The sequence below is a fragment of the Talpa occidentalis genome, unplaced genomic scaffold (genome assembly GCF_014898055.3).
Source record: "Talpa occidentalis isolate TD23 unplaced genomic scaffold, MPIMG_talOcc4v2.1 talOcc4.6, whole genome shotgun sequence".
NCBI lineage: Eukaryota > Metazoa > Chordata > Mammalia > Eulipotyphla > Talpidae > Talpa > Talpa occidentalis.
Window position 1 is genome coordinate 105,419,218 of NW_023604972.1, and position 14,921 is coordinate 105,434,138.

General features: G+C 35.1%; 1 protein-coding gene across 3 annotated transcripts in view; it reads right to left on the bottom strand.

Annotated features, from left to right (window-relative positions):
- Positions 1–14,921, bottom strand: part of MCTP1 (multiple C2 and transmembrane domain containing 1) — a 476,028-nt gene that overhangs the window by 164,632 nt on the left and 296,475 nt on the right. For all 3 annotated transcript variants that reach the window (XM_054688463.1, XM_054688462.1, XM_054688464.1), the window contains one exon: positions 345–447. In XM_054688463.1, the coding sequence (XP_054544438.1) occupies positions 345–447 (103 nt within the window). The remainder of the gene's footprint in view (positions 1–344; positions 448–14,921) is intronic.

A 14,921-nucleotide genomic window follows, 5' to 3' on the forward strand; every position in this document is an offset into this window, starting at 1 on the left:
AACAAATAGAGCTTTGTCCTCCTTGGTGTCAGTGCAATTGGGGAGAATTTCAATAGAAAGTATAAAAGGAAGAAGCAGGATGGCAATTCAGTTAATGGGAGCAAAATTCTTAGTCAAATCATATAAAAAGCAAGGTTTAAAGAAATAACTATGAAAACAAAAATGGCATATACCCTCCCCAGATTTCACTATCAGGAAGGTAATGTGATTCTGAAATTCATTTACTAGTAGTCAGTCCAGAAAGATTGAGTTGTTAATTGGTTAAAAATAAACACACACAAAATCTCAAAAATAAATATCATTTAGGTCACTTTTGAAATGAGCTTAAAGTAATGACTACTTACAATGTGAAGACTTTGTTCCACTCAGGATTGAGATTTTTGTAGACAGTATGTGTCAGTAGCCTATCATTGTTCAGTTCAACTACACAAAATGGGTCACTTTTACCTAGAAGAGATTTGAAGGGAACATTTTAAATATAAATAGCAACCACAGTCTCAGTGTCAAGATCATGACCATATGTCTTTTCTAAAAAGTTTTATTGAAAACAAAAAGTAAGTACAATTTTAAAAATTAAAACCAAATTTAAGTGAGTTAGATATTATCTGGATGATATTAACAAGTGTGATTCATAGCAATTGAGAACCTGAGAAAAGTAAAAGAGCACATTATATAACTTGTATTTCAATTTGCAGTGATTTTTTTGCAATAATAATAGTATAACTGCTAATTATGAGCGGTGCATGTCCATCCCTAAATCAGTTTTTATTCAGTTCTATAATGACCATTTAAAAGGTTCACCCACCCTCTTGACTTTTAAGCACATATTTTCCAACTCATCTATCTCACTAGTAACTTGTAATAGACAATTCTACACTGCCTTATTGCAGAACTACAACATTTTAATCTGATTTAATAATCTCTTCTGAAATATCTAAAGTATCACAAGATGGTAAATTAAACCCTCTGAGGCAGAAAAAAATCCTGCTATTTGAAACTTAACCTCAACAACCAATCTGCCTGTTAAACAGCAGTATTTTTTTCTGTCCATGGAGAGTAAAGGATTTAGAAGTTATCTGTTTACAGCAATCCTGCTCCGCTACAGTTAAATTTTGTCCATTTGGCAATTATATTTTGTGATGTCCTCAATGTTTTTGTAATGTCATGTCCTGTATTATAAGAACCTATAAAGTCAGAGGCTCTGTGGGGGCAGCATTAATGATATTAGCGCAGCATGTAATTTGTTTGATACCTTATACAAATGACAATGAAATCAATATTTAGACAAAGCTGTCCAGAGGTCATATTTTTTAAACTATAATATTGATTTAGACTACATAAGAGGTTAATGTGCATATTATTAACTTTAATGATAAAGAATAATTGTTTTAAATGCATTGTGAATTGTAGTCACCACAGTTTACACTTCTGTGAAAGCTTAAATATCATTGAAGATTTTCAATTAAATTTTAATAGGAAGGAATTCATTAGCTATCAGTGACAGATAAGCTATGTATTCCCACACAGCAGTGTATTTACTTTCCATATTGTAATTCTTAAAATGAGCTGTACAAACTTTGACTCACCTTTAATTTCATTTATTAATTTTAAATTAAAAAAAGATTTAATATATGTGTGTTATTTCAGTGGCTTCAGATACCCCAGGATTATTGCATAATTTAATGTTGTGATAGTTCTCTCAATTTGGGATCTTGGGAATAATTTTCAGCAAAGAATAGAGAACAGAACGTCTTTGAGGTCTGATGAAAATTTTACTTGTGGCTTAGGATCTATATTAACTCTTTTCCCTATCTCTTCATTCCCCTTCTATCTGCTACCACTCCCACTTACAACTCATACATATCATCATTGATAGTATCCGAAAAAAATTTTGTTCATTAAAACACATAATTGATTTTATTTATTACATCAACAACTTAATTTTCCTCTGCAGAATTCAGTTACAAGCATAAAAGGTAGATTCAAACTATTTTCAAAACTTTATATATTTTTAGGGATCACATTAAGTATCTTCTTTGTAACTTTGTGTTGGGTGGTATAAATGAAAGAACAGAGGTCAGAAATTATTTTCTCAGATAGTTTATAAAAAGAGTTGGAGAGATAGCACATATCTACCTGTAACAACTAGAGAGAAAATTCAAGCCATATTTATGACAGAATTCCACGTCAAAAAGAAACTTAGATGAAATGATTAGCTTTGGAAACACTTACTTAAAAGTCAGGTGCAATTTTCACATTTTTTCTGGGATCTCCTTTTATCTCATATACATGTACATTCATGTGATACTTAATTCAGCAATATATATATATATATATATATAGACATTTTAGGCATTTATATTCCCTTATTTTCACTTGTGTTACTTTGATTGCTATTCTATTTTAATCAATTTGGCTTTACTTGTCCTCAAGTGATCATCAATATCTAATAGGTTCAGTCAACACAGCAGTGCTTCTCCAATAGTAAAACACAAGAAGAAACTCCTGCAACCAACATCTATGTAGGAAAAGGTACTTTAATTTCTACAAGCAGATGATGGAAATCTTTACTTAATTTTTTCACAGTTATTATATTCAATTACATAAGAGGTTTCTGATACTTTTAATCAACTTATGGGAAGTCTCAAATCACCATTGTCATTATATCTTTATTTGCTGACAAAAAAAGATCTGGAGTTGGTGGCTGAAAGATTTTAAAGAAACAAAGTGGGTTCTTAAAGCTTGCCATTTTCCATATCTTATTAAGAAACTAAGCTTACTATTAGTTATGTGTATAAAGCAGTGAGTTACCCATATTTTCTTACCATTTAGTTGATTTCTTTAGACCATTTCTAATAAACATCAAATCAGTCATCTATCACCCATTATTTATTTTCTCAGTCACTCTTCTTTTGCAAAAAGATATTAAAGTGCTAGAGATATTTCTACACAAAACAGTTTGAGCACTTCTGAAGCCACTTCTCAGTTATTCTGCCTCTCTGAATTCCAGTGGCACACCATCACTGGTAAAAATATTCTCCTGTCTGCATGTATCTTACAACTTTAGATGGGTAAGCTATTTAACTATTTAAGAGACAATGTTTAGACACCATGTGCAATGTAACAGTACTTACATTAAAAAATAGAGACTTTTGCCTATGATAGAACAAACTATTGTTTAACTGGTTGTAAATTGAATATTTTCCCAATCTGAAATTTATTATCCTTAATATCTTTATAGTCATATTAAATACTGAACTATGATCATTGACACAAATAAATACAGAGAAATTCTGTCATTTTAGATTTCTGTGAAACCTTATTGCCAAGTTTAACACCTTTGATGTCTTCCCAGACCCTATAGGTTAAAAATCTACACCATACTGTATGGAATGTAGTAGTGCAGCCTTATCTCCAATCATAAGTCTGTTAAGCCCCTTACTTGAACTATACCACATCTTTTGAATCTTCAAATACTCCATGCACTTCCAGGGCTCTGGGCAAGACATTCAAGTTCAAAGTGAAGGATCTAAACTTGGGAGGTTGAGCAAGTAGGATTTGAATACTCACTCCATGATGCTGGGTCTCTTTCCTTATACATAAAACAGAGGAAGTAATGGCTCCTTTGCAGACAGGTGATAGTAATAGTGGCTTGTAGATAGGTGATAGTTACAATTTAAGTAGAGAATGTCTGGTAGCAGGGCATCATAATAAATACTAGCTTTAAGGGAGGTCTGTTTAAACCAAAATATTTAAGATATCAAAATGTGTTTTAAAGTGTAAAAGTAACAGGAAACAACTCACATTGTGAGCTAATTCTCCTGGTCAAAAGAATAAATATTTGTAAACAACTTTCTAAAAAGTGAACAAAAAGGGACAATTATTATAGTAATCATGCACATTGTGTTTTTATTGTAAGTCCTACATTATGTTTTATGTTCATGTGCTCACAATTTTTTTGACTATGTGGAAGGTAATTTTATTATCGCCATTTTACACATGAGGAAATTGAGGTTGGGACTTTATACAATCCACCAGGTCACATACCCTGTAAGTAGTGAAACTATTGCTCAAACCTAGATCTAGCTGACCTTTAGGGTTTATGCTCGCCTCTTAAGGGCTCTGCTTCCTCTAATTAAATAATTCTTAAATGTAAACCATGAGTAAAGACTTTCCTCAGTAACTTAGTAGCTACACATGGAATGAATAGGTAATGTTTTCACTATAGATTCATTCATTCAAAAAATATTTCTTGCTTAGCATGTAGCAGGTATGTTCTATGTGTTGAGGAGACAGACATGCATAATACACTTTTTAAAAATCCCTTTATTATAATTACTCTTTTTTCTGGTCCCTTATTTAGGTTTTCTAAAGTCCTGCTATGAGTGAGACCATCTGGTATTTTTTTTCTTTCTGGCTTATTTTGCTATGCATGATCCCTTCCAGCTCCATCCATGTTGCCGCAAATTGCATGAGTTTATCTTTTTTGATTGCTGAGTAATATTCTATTATGTATATGTACCACATCTTCTTGATCCAGTCATCTATTTTTGAGCATTTGGGTTGTTTGCATAGGTTACCTATTGTAAACAGTGCTGCTATAAACATAGGGGTGCAGGTGCCCTTTTGAATTAACGTTTCTGTGTCCTTTGGGTAAATACCTAGGAGTGGAATTGCTGGATCATATGGAAGCTCCATCTTTAGCAGGTTGTGGAATCTCCACACAGCTCTCCATAGTGGTTGGACCAGTTTGTACTCCCACCAGCGGTGCAGGAAGTAAAAATCAAAATCAACAAGCAACAATAAACCAGAGACACACTATACGGGCGGGGGAGGAGGGAGTAGGATCAAAATAAGGGGGAGGTGGGAATTGTATGGGGACTATAACCAAGATGAAAATGCATCCATTGTGCAAAAATGAAAAATGATGTAAAAAAAATTTTAAAAATAAAAATAAATAAACAAATGACATTGATAAATAAATAAATAATCCCTGACCTTTTGGGGTTTACACTGAGAGAAAAAAAAAAACAGACAATGAATAAAAATTATTTTAAATTGTTTTAAATGTGATCAATAGTATGTTGAAAAATAAAGATGGGAAGGGCAATGAGGAATGCTAACATATATGTAGAGTTATGTTGAAAGTTGCCAGAGACCTGCTGCTAATGTGATATCTGGGCAAAGTCATGAAAGAAGCAAGGATGTGAACTTTGGGTTACCTGGAGGAACAGGCCTTGGCAAGACCAGAGAAATAGCTGTGCCAGGATGTTTCTAATAATACCCAGGAAGCCAGTGTGACTGAAGGAATGGATTGAGACTGAGTGGTGGCTGTCAGATGACAAAGAGAGGCACAGGGAGAGTGACATGATTGGATGGCTGCTATTTGGAGAGTAAGGCAGGGAGAAGGCAATGGAGGTGGTAGGGAGATGTGTTAGAGGCGATTGCAGTAGTCAAGGTGATGGAAAGTGGCTGGTTTCTGGATGTATCTTGAAGGTAGAACCATCAAGATTTACAGATATTAATAGTGATCAATCTAGCATGCTTGATGTTATTGTTTGGGTATGAAAAATAATTCATTGAGCTTAGCCTCATTAGCCTTATATATTTTTTCAAGACAAGAAGCTTTCAGTACAGTACACAGACTAAATGTTTAGAATCTGATGAAGGAAAATTAGGTAAAAGAGAGGAAATTGTATGTTTGATTTCTATTCATCTTTGCCTTCTAAAAGTTTTTTTTTTTTTAGATTTATCAGTAATGGATGCCAACATCAGGTCTTTACACTGTTATTTTTGACTAATTTAGAAAGTATCCTTCTGCTACTGCATGAATCGAGTGTAATTAAAAATTAACAGCACTTTCAACCATAATAATAGTAAATGTACAATATCAAATTCTATAAACTTACCACTAAAAAGCATACACTATAGTTTTATGTTAAAGAAGTGGCTACACATAGTTAATGTGCTTATCTGTTTGCTAAATGATGCTTTAAATGACTTGCTTTTCAGTTCCTAAATTTTGCAGCCTTGATTATGTGCCACTTAAACAAATGAAAACAATCACAGAAATACCAGTGATGGACTTAACCATTAATTATCTCCTTAATTATTCCTTCCTTTCATCCTTTTATGGTTCCCATTAGACCCTGTGATATGGGGCTTTGCTTGCTGAGAGTATCTGAAGAGCAGGTTGCCTACAGGATGGAGCATTGATGTCTATAAAGTGCACTATATTCTGCAAAGCTCCAGGGAGTGATGCAAAACTGTCCCCCGTGAGGATTTTATTTAATACCGTATGGCTAGAAGTGCAAGGACTGAAGGCAGCATTCAGAATTCAAGTGTATTTTGGTCCTCACAATTTTTGACTATTTAAAGAGTCAAAATGTACAGGAACACAGATTATATAACCTGTTGTCTCCTTCTTACTCATCCTTGCCACATTTCTAAAGCAGACCTGTTGGTACCAACTGGCTTTTCCTTTACCTCCACCATCTTGGCTAAAAAGTGCCTTTCCCTATGTTTCACAGTATAAAGTGGAGATCTGGGTGTGAATGGAAGATACATATTGCAGCCGTGCTGAGTGAGGACAGGGACAGTGGGGTTGATTGCATTAACTGCATGACAGCTAGAAGAGAAGCTTGGCTTTTTTTTTTTTTTTTTTTGAGGGCATGGCAATTTTCCATGTTGACAATTTTCTAGAGAAATGGGAATACCTTTTGAAGCATTCATTACTTATTGAGTGTCTGCTCTTCTCACCCCAGAATTATAAGTATGATTAAGATATAGTTCCACTCTCCAAGCACGCACAATTTAGTGGGCATGATAGACATGTAAATACATAATTATAATGCAGGGTTGAAAGCACTGTAATAAAGGTAAGTGAAGGATGCAATGAGAGAATGAGAAGAAAGCACATCATTCTATAACTCTAGAACAGGAAGAGGGGAAAGAAGTAAAGACTTTTTCCCGGTGGGGATGACCCTGGTGATCTGTGATGATTACACTTCTCTATCACCAGCAATTTTAGAAGTAGGGCAATTATATAAAAAGAAGACTTTAACAATTTATGATGAGGAATATTTAACTGAAATCTGTGTTTTCCATGAATGAGGTCTCTGTAACACAAAAACCTAAGAGATATACTACATAACTACTATAAAATAGATTTGTAAAAATATTATGTTAGGACTAATGCATTTACCCACAATCGTGAAATACTCAGGGGTATTTTTCCCTATGGATTTTTACAGGAAAAAAAAATCTCTCAAGGGCATTCAAATTAGAAAGAAGCTCTTTTACCCTAACTCATAGGACTAAATCCATTACAGATTTTAAAGCATAGACTTTATTGCATCCATTCTTTTTATGATGAAAAGCCATTCTCACAACAATAAAAACAAACATCAGAACTGTCTCCAATGGGCATCTTTTCTGGCAATCTTCAAACAGCACTGAGGATTAAATGGGATGCACTCACTGGCTAATTCTCTCTTACTCTTAGCCCTTGCTCTTTGAGGTCACCACACTGACATATTGATAAAGAACTGTGGGAAAGTCTGCACCACCCCTGCTTGCTTGCTACCTGTTTTGTGGGCAAGTGAACAACTTCAGTTTGTGCAAACTAGTGGTTTCAACATTAAAGTCACTCAAAAGATACTGAATGTTATTTTTTGCTCCCAGAATAGAAAGTTAATCCTGATTCGTCAGTGGTGGGCTTTGTCTAGGGTCATTTTGCTGCTGACAAGTAACACAGTTTGCTGGATGTGATGTGTTATAAAAATGTGTGTGTGATGGGAGGGGGTGATCCAGTGACCACCTCTTTGTTGCCTTGCTCTGAAAAACAGAGGCTTTCAATAGCATGGAAAGCAATTCACACTCTTGGGGGTCTTTTATTTTGGGCCCACCTTGCACAAATTAAGCTCTTTGGTTTAATTTTCTCAGTTGCCAGTTTGAAATGGCTATACTTTAATCTTTTTTTTTTAAATTATAATCAAGGTTGCCATCTGTCCTTTCTACAAACTGGAATTTCAATCATAACATATAACAATGCTATAGTTGAGAGAATTCCATAGGGTCTGCCAAAACAAAGAGCAATGGATGTGGGGGTCATCTTCCAATCCTCCCCTTATGACTGGAGATAGGACTTTGACCTTAGCCTTTTTCATCGACTGACCTAAACATATTTTAAACATCTGATTGGTAAAATTACATTAACTGAACTCTTCACTAGGTCCCCACTGGGCCTGATTCTGGAACCAAGTGATAATCACAGGGTTTCTCTTTTCTCACTAAATCATGAAGCAGGTTTCACTGCAGCAGGAAAACTGACCCCCTGGAGTTGTGACTCTCAATCCACTATATTTAATATATTTTTTTCATATGGAAGATTTTATAATGCCTTCCTTATTATTCTGAAGTAAAATAAAGCAGACCCTTATATATCAGAACTTAATATAATTCTTAGTGTAATAAAACACTACTATAAAGGAGGATTAAATAGAAATCTGTGTATAACAAACCATATATTGATTTACTGAACAGATATTTATTGAGTGGATATTATGTACCTGGCAATATTAACAAAAAAGGGAAAGGTCTTTCCTCTCTCGGAGTTTCCTTATAGTGAGGAGGGAGGAGAAAAAGAATAAACATTCAAGATAATTAATAAGTAGGACATATTGTTGTAGTGATACATGCTCATGGAAAACAGAAAAAAATATAGCTCAAATAAAGAGGTTGGAGAGTTAGGGGAGAGGCACAGCTTAAACACTTTTAACTGGGAAGTTGGAGAGATGGTGAAGCCTGAGCAGGAACTGAAGGAAATAAAGGAGTAGTCAAGGGAGTATTTGGAGAAAACTGCTCTAGGGAGAAGGGAGAGCTGGGCCAACAAGCCTGGGGTGGACAAGGTGCCTGACAGTGTGGTTCAGTGAGCAACAGGAATAATAGTAGAACATGTCAGAGAAGAAATGAATGAGACCTAGATCTTGAAGTGTCTTGGAGGCCAGCCTGAGGTCTTTGGTGTTTACTTTGTAGAAAGGCAGCCATTTACTAGCTTTCAGTAAATATGTATTTCAGTTTGCCCTCTAGGCTTGCATAATCATGAAGCTATTTTAAAACTTACATCAATGGCTATATTTAGTCATGCTTGACATGGAAAATTTTCCATAGGTAAGATTGTCTAATGCTTTGTATGACAAAATGCCCTGAAAACCTCCCCAAACTCCAACCATGAAACACCGGTAGTCCCCAGTCACTGTGGCAACTAATTCCCTTACAAATCTCTAAAACACCCGAGAGAGCAATATTGTTGTCCCCCCAACTGAGAATCATTGCTGCATAACAATTTTTAAATATTTTGATCTTGGGAAATTCTTTAAAATTAAGGATTGTAAAGAGCTTTTTTAAAATGTGGGTTATAGGAGTCAAAATTTGCCATTTTAGAAAAATGAGAACATGCAAAATGATTTAATTTTCATTCAAAAATAACAGTAATAAATCCATATAACTTCACAGTGATCAAACATTATGCAGAATTTGAAAAACTCCATTTTTCACTCATGAGAGTGAGAGTGTAAAAGGCAAATAACATTTTAGGATTATTATGAAAATAGTTTTGACTTCACATATCCCTGAATGACTTTTGGGGATCCCCAGAGATTGCAGGGCCACACTTTGACAATCATGGTTAGGTGCGATGGAAACAAAGTTCAATATGAGTTTGTTTCCCTTGGGATCTAGAACGATAAATGTCAAAGGATATTTATAGTATTATGTGTAACTCGATGCATTCCTGGGTCCTAAAATTCAAACACTTTGGTATATACTGGGAACCTCAAAATTTGTGACAGATGAACAGGAAATTTAACCAAGACAAATAAGAAACTGCAAAAGAAAGAAAAAGAAAGTTATAGGGATCTATAAAATGAGAAGAGGATATGAAGAAATTATGTCTAAGCTTCTAAGAGTTTAGCTAAATTATGGTAATGACATTTAAAGACTATTTCAATTAATATTTAACATAGGAACACAAGTGACTTTTTACAGATTAGAAGAAAAGAGACTGTCTGGTCTAAAATGAGTATAAGGTTACAAGTTGCTTTGTTTTTGCAAGCCATTCTAGATACTTCAGGACCTGGAGTAAATATATATTCAATTAGACTCTCCACAGAAGTGCATGAGGTTTCAAATAATCTTCTCTAGGGCCTCCCCAGTGGTGCAGTGGGTTGAGCGCAGCACTGTGAGGTTGTCCACAGCCTCTACAGTGTGGGTTTGATTCCCAGCTGGCCAGGGAGATTCCCACATGGCATGGCAGACCTCTCCTGTCTCACCCGCTGCTCCCCTCTGCAGTGTCTTTCGGTCATCTGCCTGTTCTGCTCCCTGCTCTGTCTGTGAATCCTGTCGCCCTCCCATGCCTCTGGCCTGTACCCCAGCTCTTGTATAAAAATAAACAAATCTTAAAAAAAAATCTTCTCTAGAAGTCATTTAGTTAGTTGAGATAAAATTCCTTAGACTTAAAAAAAATTATGTACTATACTAGGTGATTGAACCTTTTTATATTTTTGGCAATAAAACTGAAAATTGTCATCTGTCAGGGTTTTGTCTTTAGAATGATGGATTTGTCTTCTTATCTACCCATTCAAGATTCTGTTATTCATTTTGTTGCCTACTACAAAATATCAGATTCTGAGGACTGGAAAGAAGTTTCAGAGGACAACATCAAAAGCTCATATAAGGCTTGAATCCTCTCTGTAATCATGGGCTAGGAAATCACTACCTCCACAGGAATATTTTGATCTTTGTTTTGACAGTTATATATTTTTAGAAATGCATATTTACCTCTCACACAAAATTATGACTGCAGCTTTTATATACTGTATGATTTGTTCTCTGGAGTAATTTTTTTAAAGATTTATTTTATTTAGGCATACAAGAACTGGGGACTAGATCAGCGGTGTGGGGGGGTGAGAGAATTCATCAGAGAGAGTGGGGAGCAGAACAGGAAGATCTAATGAAGTACACTGCTGAGGGGAGCAGCAGGCAAGACAGGAGAGGTCTGCTGGGCCATATAGGTTAGCTCCCTGGTCGGGGATAGAACTCATGTTGCAGTGGCTGTTAATAGCTTGACAGCACTGAGACTTTAACCCCTGTGCCACCAGGCAGGCCCCCTCTGGGGTAATTTTTAATGTTTCAATGAAATCATCATTATGGGAAGGGGAGGGCACAGCATCTGTTATTTAGAGAATATCTGACAAATGTTTGTTACCAGCCCTCCTGCATTAGATAGTGTGGTGGCTTGCTGAACTCCACTTCTAACTACCTTGTAGTGTCTCTTCCTGAATTGTAGAGGTTACAAGAGTCAAAGCAATATTTCTAGACTCCCTTGCAGGATGTTGAGGATTGCAGATGTTATTAGGTTGCACCCACTAGATGTTACTTTCTAAATTTTGGTATAAAAACTCAATTAACTGAGAGCATGTGAAGTCCATTTTGCTGCTGCAGACTGTATGCAGGAGTAGTATAAGCAGTTTTCACAGTGTGTTCCCAACATGTTAATGTGACAAGAGCAGCAATTTTTTTGTTTCTTCCATGTTGTTTTAGTATTATTTTCTGGAAAGTGAGATAAGAGTTTGCTTTCTTAGGTCCTTCCTGCCTCCAAAGACCCTGTAGTTGTCTTAAAATTTTCTGATTAAATTTGCTAGAAGGAAATTTGTTCTCTGGATCTGAACCTTGGCCCTTACTCCCCTTGCCAAGTCTTAGCTACATCTTCTCCATAACAGGCCTTTGATAATTGACAAAAGAAATCATATCTCCTTGACCATATTCCTTTTTCTGGTACAAAATGGTGACTTCAATGAATAGATATGAATCAGCATTCTTGCTTTGGTATTTACAAGCTGGTGTATGTGTGAGTGTGTATGTATGTTTGTGTGTGTGTGTGTGGCCACACCCCAGTTTTTTAATTTGTAAAGTAGTGGTGACAATAGCACTTGGATTGTTGTTGAGATTGCGATAATTCTTGTACCAAACTTAGGATAGTGTCTGACAAGTAATAAGGGTTCAATAAATGTTAGTTACCCCATATTATTGTTAATATTATCATTCTGCTTGGGCTTTTCTCAATGATCTTGATTTTTAAACACCAAATATCCCAATCAAAAACACTCTGGTTTGTTTATTTTTATCCTTCTTTAAAGAACAGCTTCCAATAGTAAATCTGTACCCTAACATGTCTGATAAGTTCAGAAGAAAGAAACATTCACATTTTCATCTTGTATTCAATGTAACAAAATCGATGTATGTATGCATAACCTACTTTACTGGAACTTATTCAAATACTAACGTATTTTCTATATTTTCTACTGTCAAAACAAGACAACATCATTTTGTTCCCACGTAAAACTTTCGAATTGTATTTTTTAAAAAATCACCTTGCTGAAGTGAGCCTATTATTTCAGTCTGCTGATTGTATACATATGTATATATGTATATATATATAATATACAAATCGTATATTATATTTGTATGTGTATATGTATATAGACATGGAAATTATATATTTTTGTATATTGCTCTCATATAAAATTAATTAACTGTCCCTGCATTGCAAGTTTGATAAGCAAGCAGTGAATTATCTCCTCAGTCATTAGCAAATAGATTGAACAGGTTAAACCAACAACAGTCCTGTATTCTTCCATTTAGTTTTTTTTTTTTTAAGATATATTTATTTATACAAGAAGCAGAGTACAGGCCAGACGCATGGGAGGATGAGGGGATTCACCAGAGACAGAGTGGGGAACAGAACAGGCAGACTGACAAAATACACTGCTGAGGGGAGCAGCGGGTGCATCAGGAGAGGTTTGCTGCACCATGTGGGATTCTCGCCAGCCGGCCAGGATAGAACCCATGCTGCAGAGGCTGCGGACAGCTTCACAGTGCGGCGCTCAACCGCCTGCGCCATCAGGGAGGCCCTAGTTTTGTTTTTTGTTTTTTGTTTTTTTTTAAGATTTATGTTATTTATTTATGCATACAAGAACTGGGATGCAGACAAGAGGTGTGGGGATGAGAGGTTTCACCAGAGGCAGAGTGGAGAGCAGAAAAGGCAGATCTACTGTAATACACTGCTGAGGGAAGCAGTGGGAGAGACAAGAGAGGTCTGCTGCGCCATGTGTGTTATCTACCTGGTCAGGGATCGAACTCATGTGGCAGTGGCTGTTGATAGCTTGACAGCACTGAGACTTTAACCCCTGTGCCACCAGGGAGGCCCCCATTCTTCCATTTAGTATCCCATTGACATCACTGCTTTAATATATAAATCAGCCTTTGGGCTTGACCATTTAGTCATTCATGTGACTAACTATACTACCATATATCCCAAATATTCCTGTAGTAATTTTTTTTTCAAAAGCCTAGTTACCTCCAGATACTTTCTGTTTACAGCCTTTCCCTAATCTACTGCTCTAGAAAATGCATTGCTTGTTTACACAACTATATCACAATGTACCAAAAATATAAATAATAGTTTAATTTGAAACAATGTTTCTAGCATATTAAAGTATTCCTTTAAGCACTGAATGAAATCCTGGAGCTAGCTCTCCAAGCTAAATCAGCAATTCTCTATTTCTTTACTCAAAGGATAATTTTGTAATCTTAGTTCCACAGAACTCAATTAATTATTTTATAGTATTTCTCTTCCCCCTCATTTCCCATTGATAGTGGGACCACCACTTTCTCAGCCCATAGTCCTTCACCTCTAGAGCATATCAAAAGCAATTATTAATGTCTTTTGTCATCCCACCTATTCTTCCAGAGCAGTATCTTCCAACCATGTGACCTGCATATGAATCATACATGATTTCTGTAATTCCCTATAAAACACTAGTTCAGACTCAAGGCAAGCCAGCTCTTGTGTTAAAACGATTGTTTTAATTCCCCTTTTTACAAATATTTGATATTTTCATTTTAGAAGAACACTTTTGCATTTCTGTGATTAGAATATGGTTTAGTTCTTTAAAAAGCAATTACTAAAGGAAGTAACTCCTATTCCTATGTGAGAGAGTGACATAAAAAAATGAAGAGCAATGATTTGCATTTTTTCCTCGTGATGCCTTACTTGTTCAGTCTCATCCTTAAGGAAGAGATTTATATAGTATTGACATTTAATATACATGTATATGTAATGTTTTTTTTCTAAACAAGGTATATTATAATGATAAGAATGTCAAATGTTGGATATTTTTGATGTGACATCAATTGGATAATATTTCTTTTCAAGTATACAATATATTTAATAGTCTTCTATAAACTCAATTATGAAAAAACAAAGAGAGACAACTTTAGGTTATATAATGAAAATAAAACATACTTGGCTTGGGAAATTTTAATACATTCTGTATCAGAGCTTTTTCAAGCAACATAATTTTAAGATAGTAAAAATAAAAACTCAGAATAACATCCAAATTCACTCCCTTTTACTTGGTAAGTTATTTTTATCCTTGATAATTCAGATGGACTTTTTACTATATATAATACTTTTAATAGAGCTATGTAGAGATATATATTTTCTCTTTTTCCAGTATGTTTTAAATAGTGATCATAACATCTGAAGTTTCAGCTATCAGATATCATCAATGTTATTAAATGTGATGATGGCAATTAAAGGCACATGCTATTAAAAAATTATATTGCTACAATTCCAATAAAGGGGATACTCAGATACTTCTTCCAATAGAGACACTTTATTCTGAGGGCCACTCAAATCAACAATTGCATATATCTTGTGCAATTTGCCTGAGTAACCCACAAGTCAATTTTTTAAAAGGACAATATCTTATCTACCTTATATATAGTTGGCATTTCTAAAACTGTATATAAAACTTTCAAAAAACAGACTTGCCTTTTTCTGTATAGCTACCTATTCA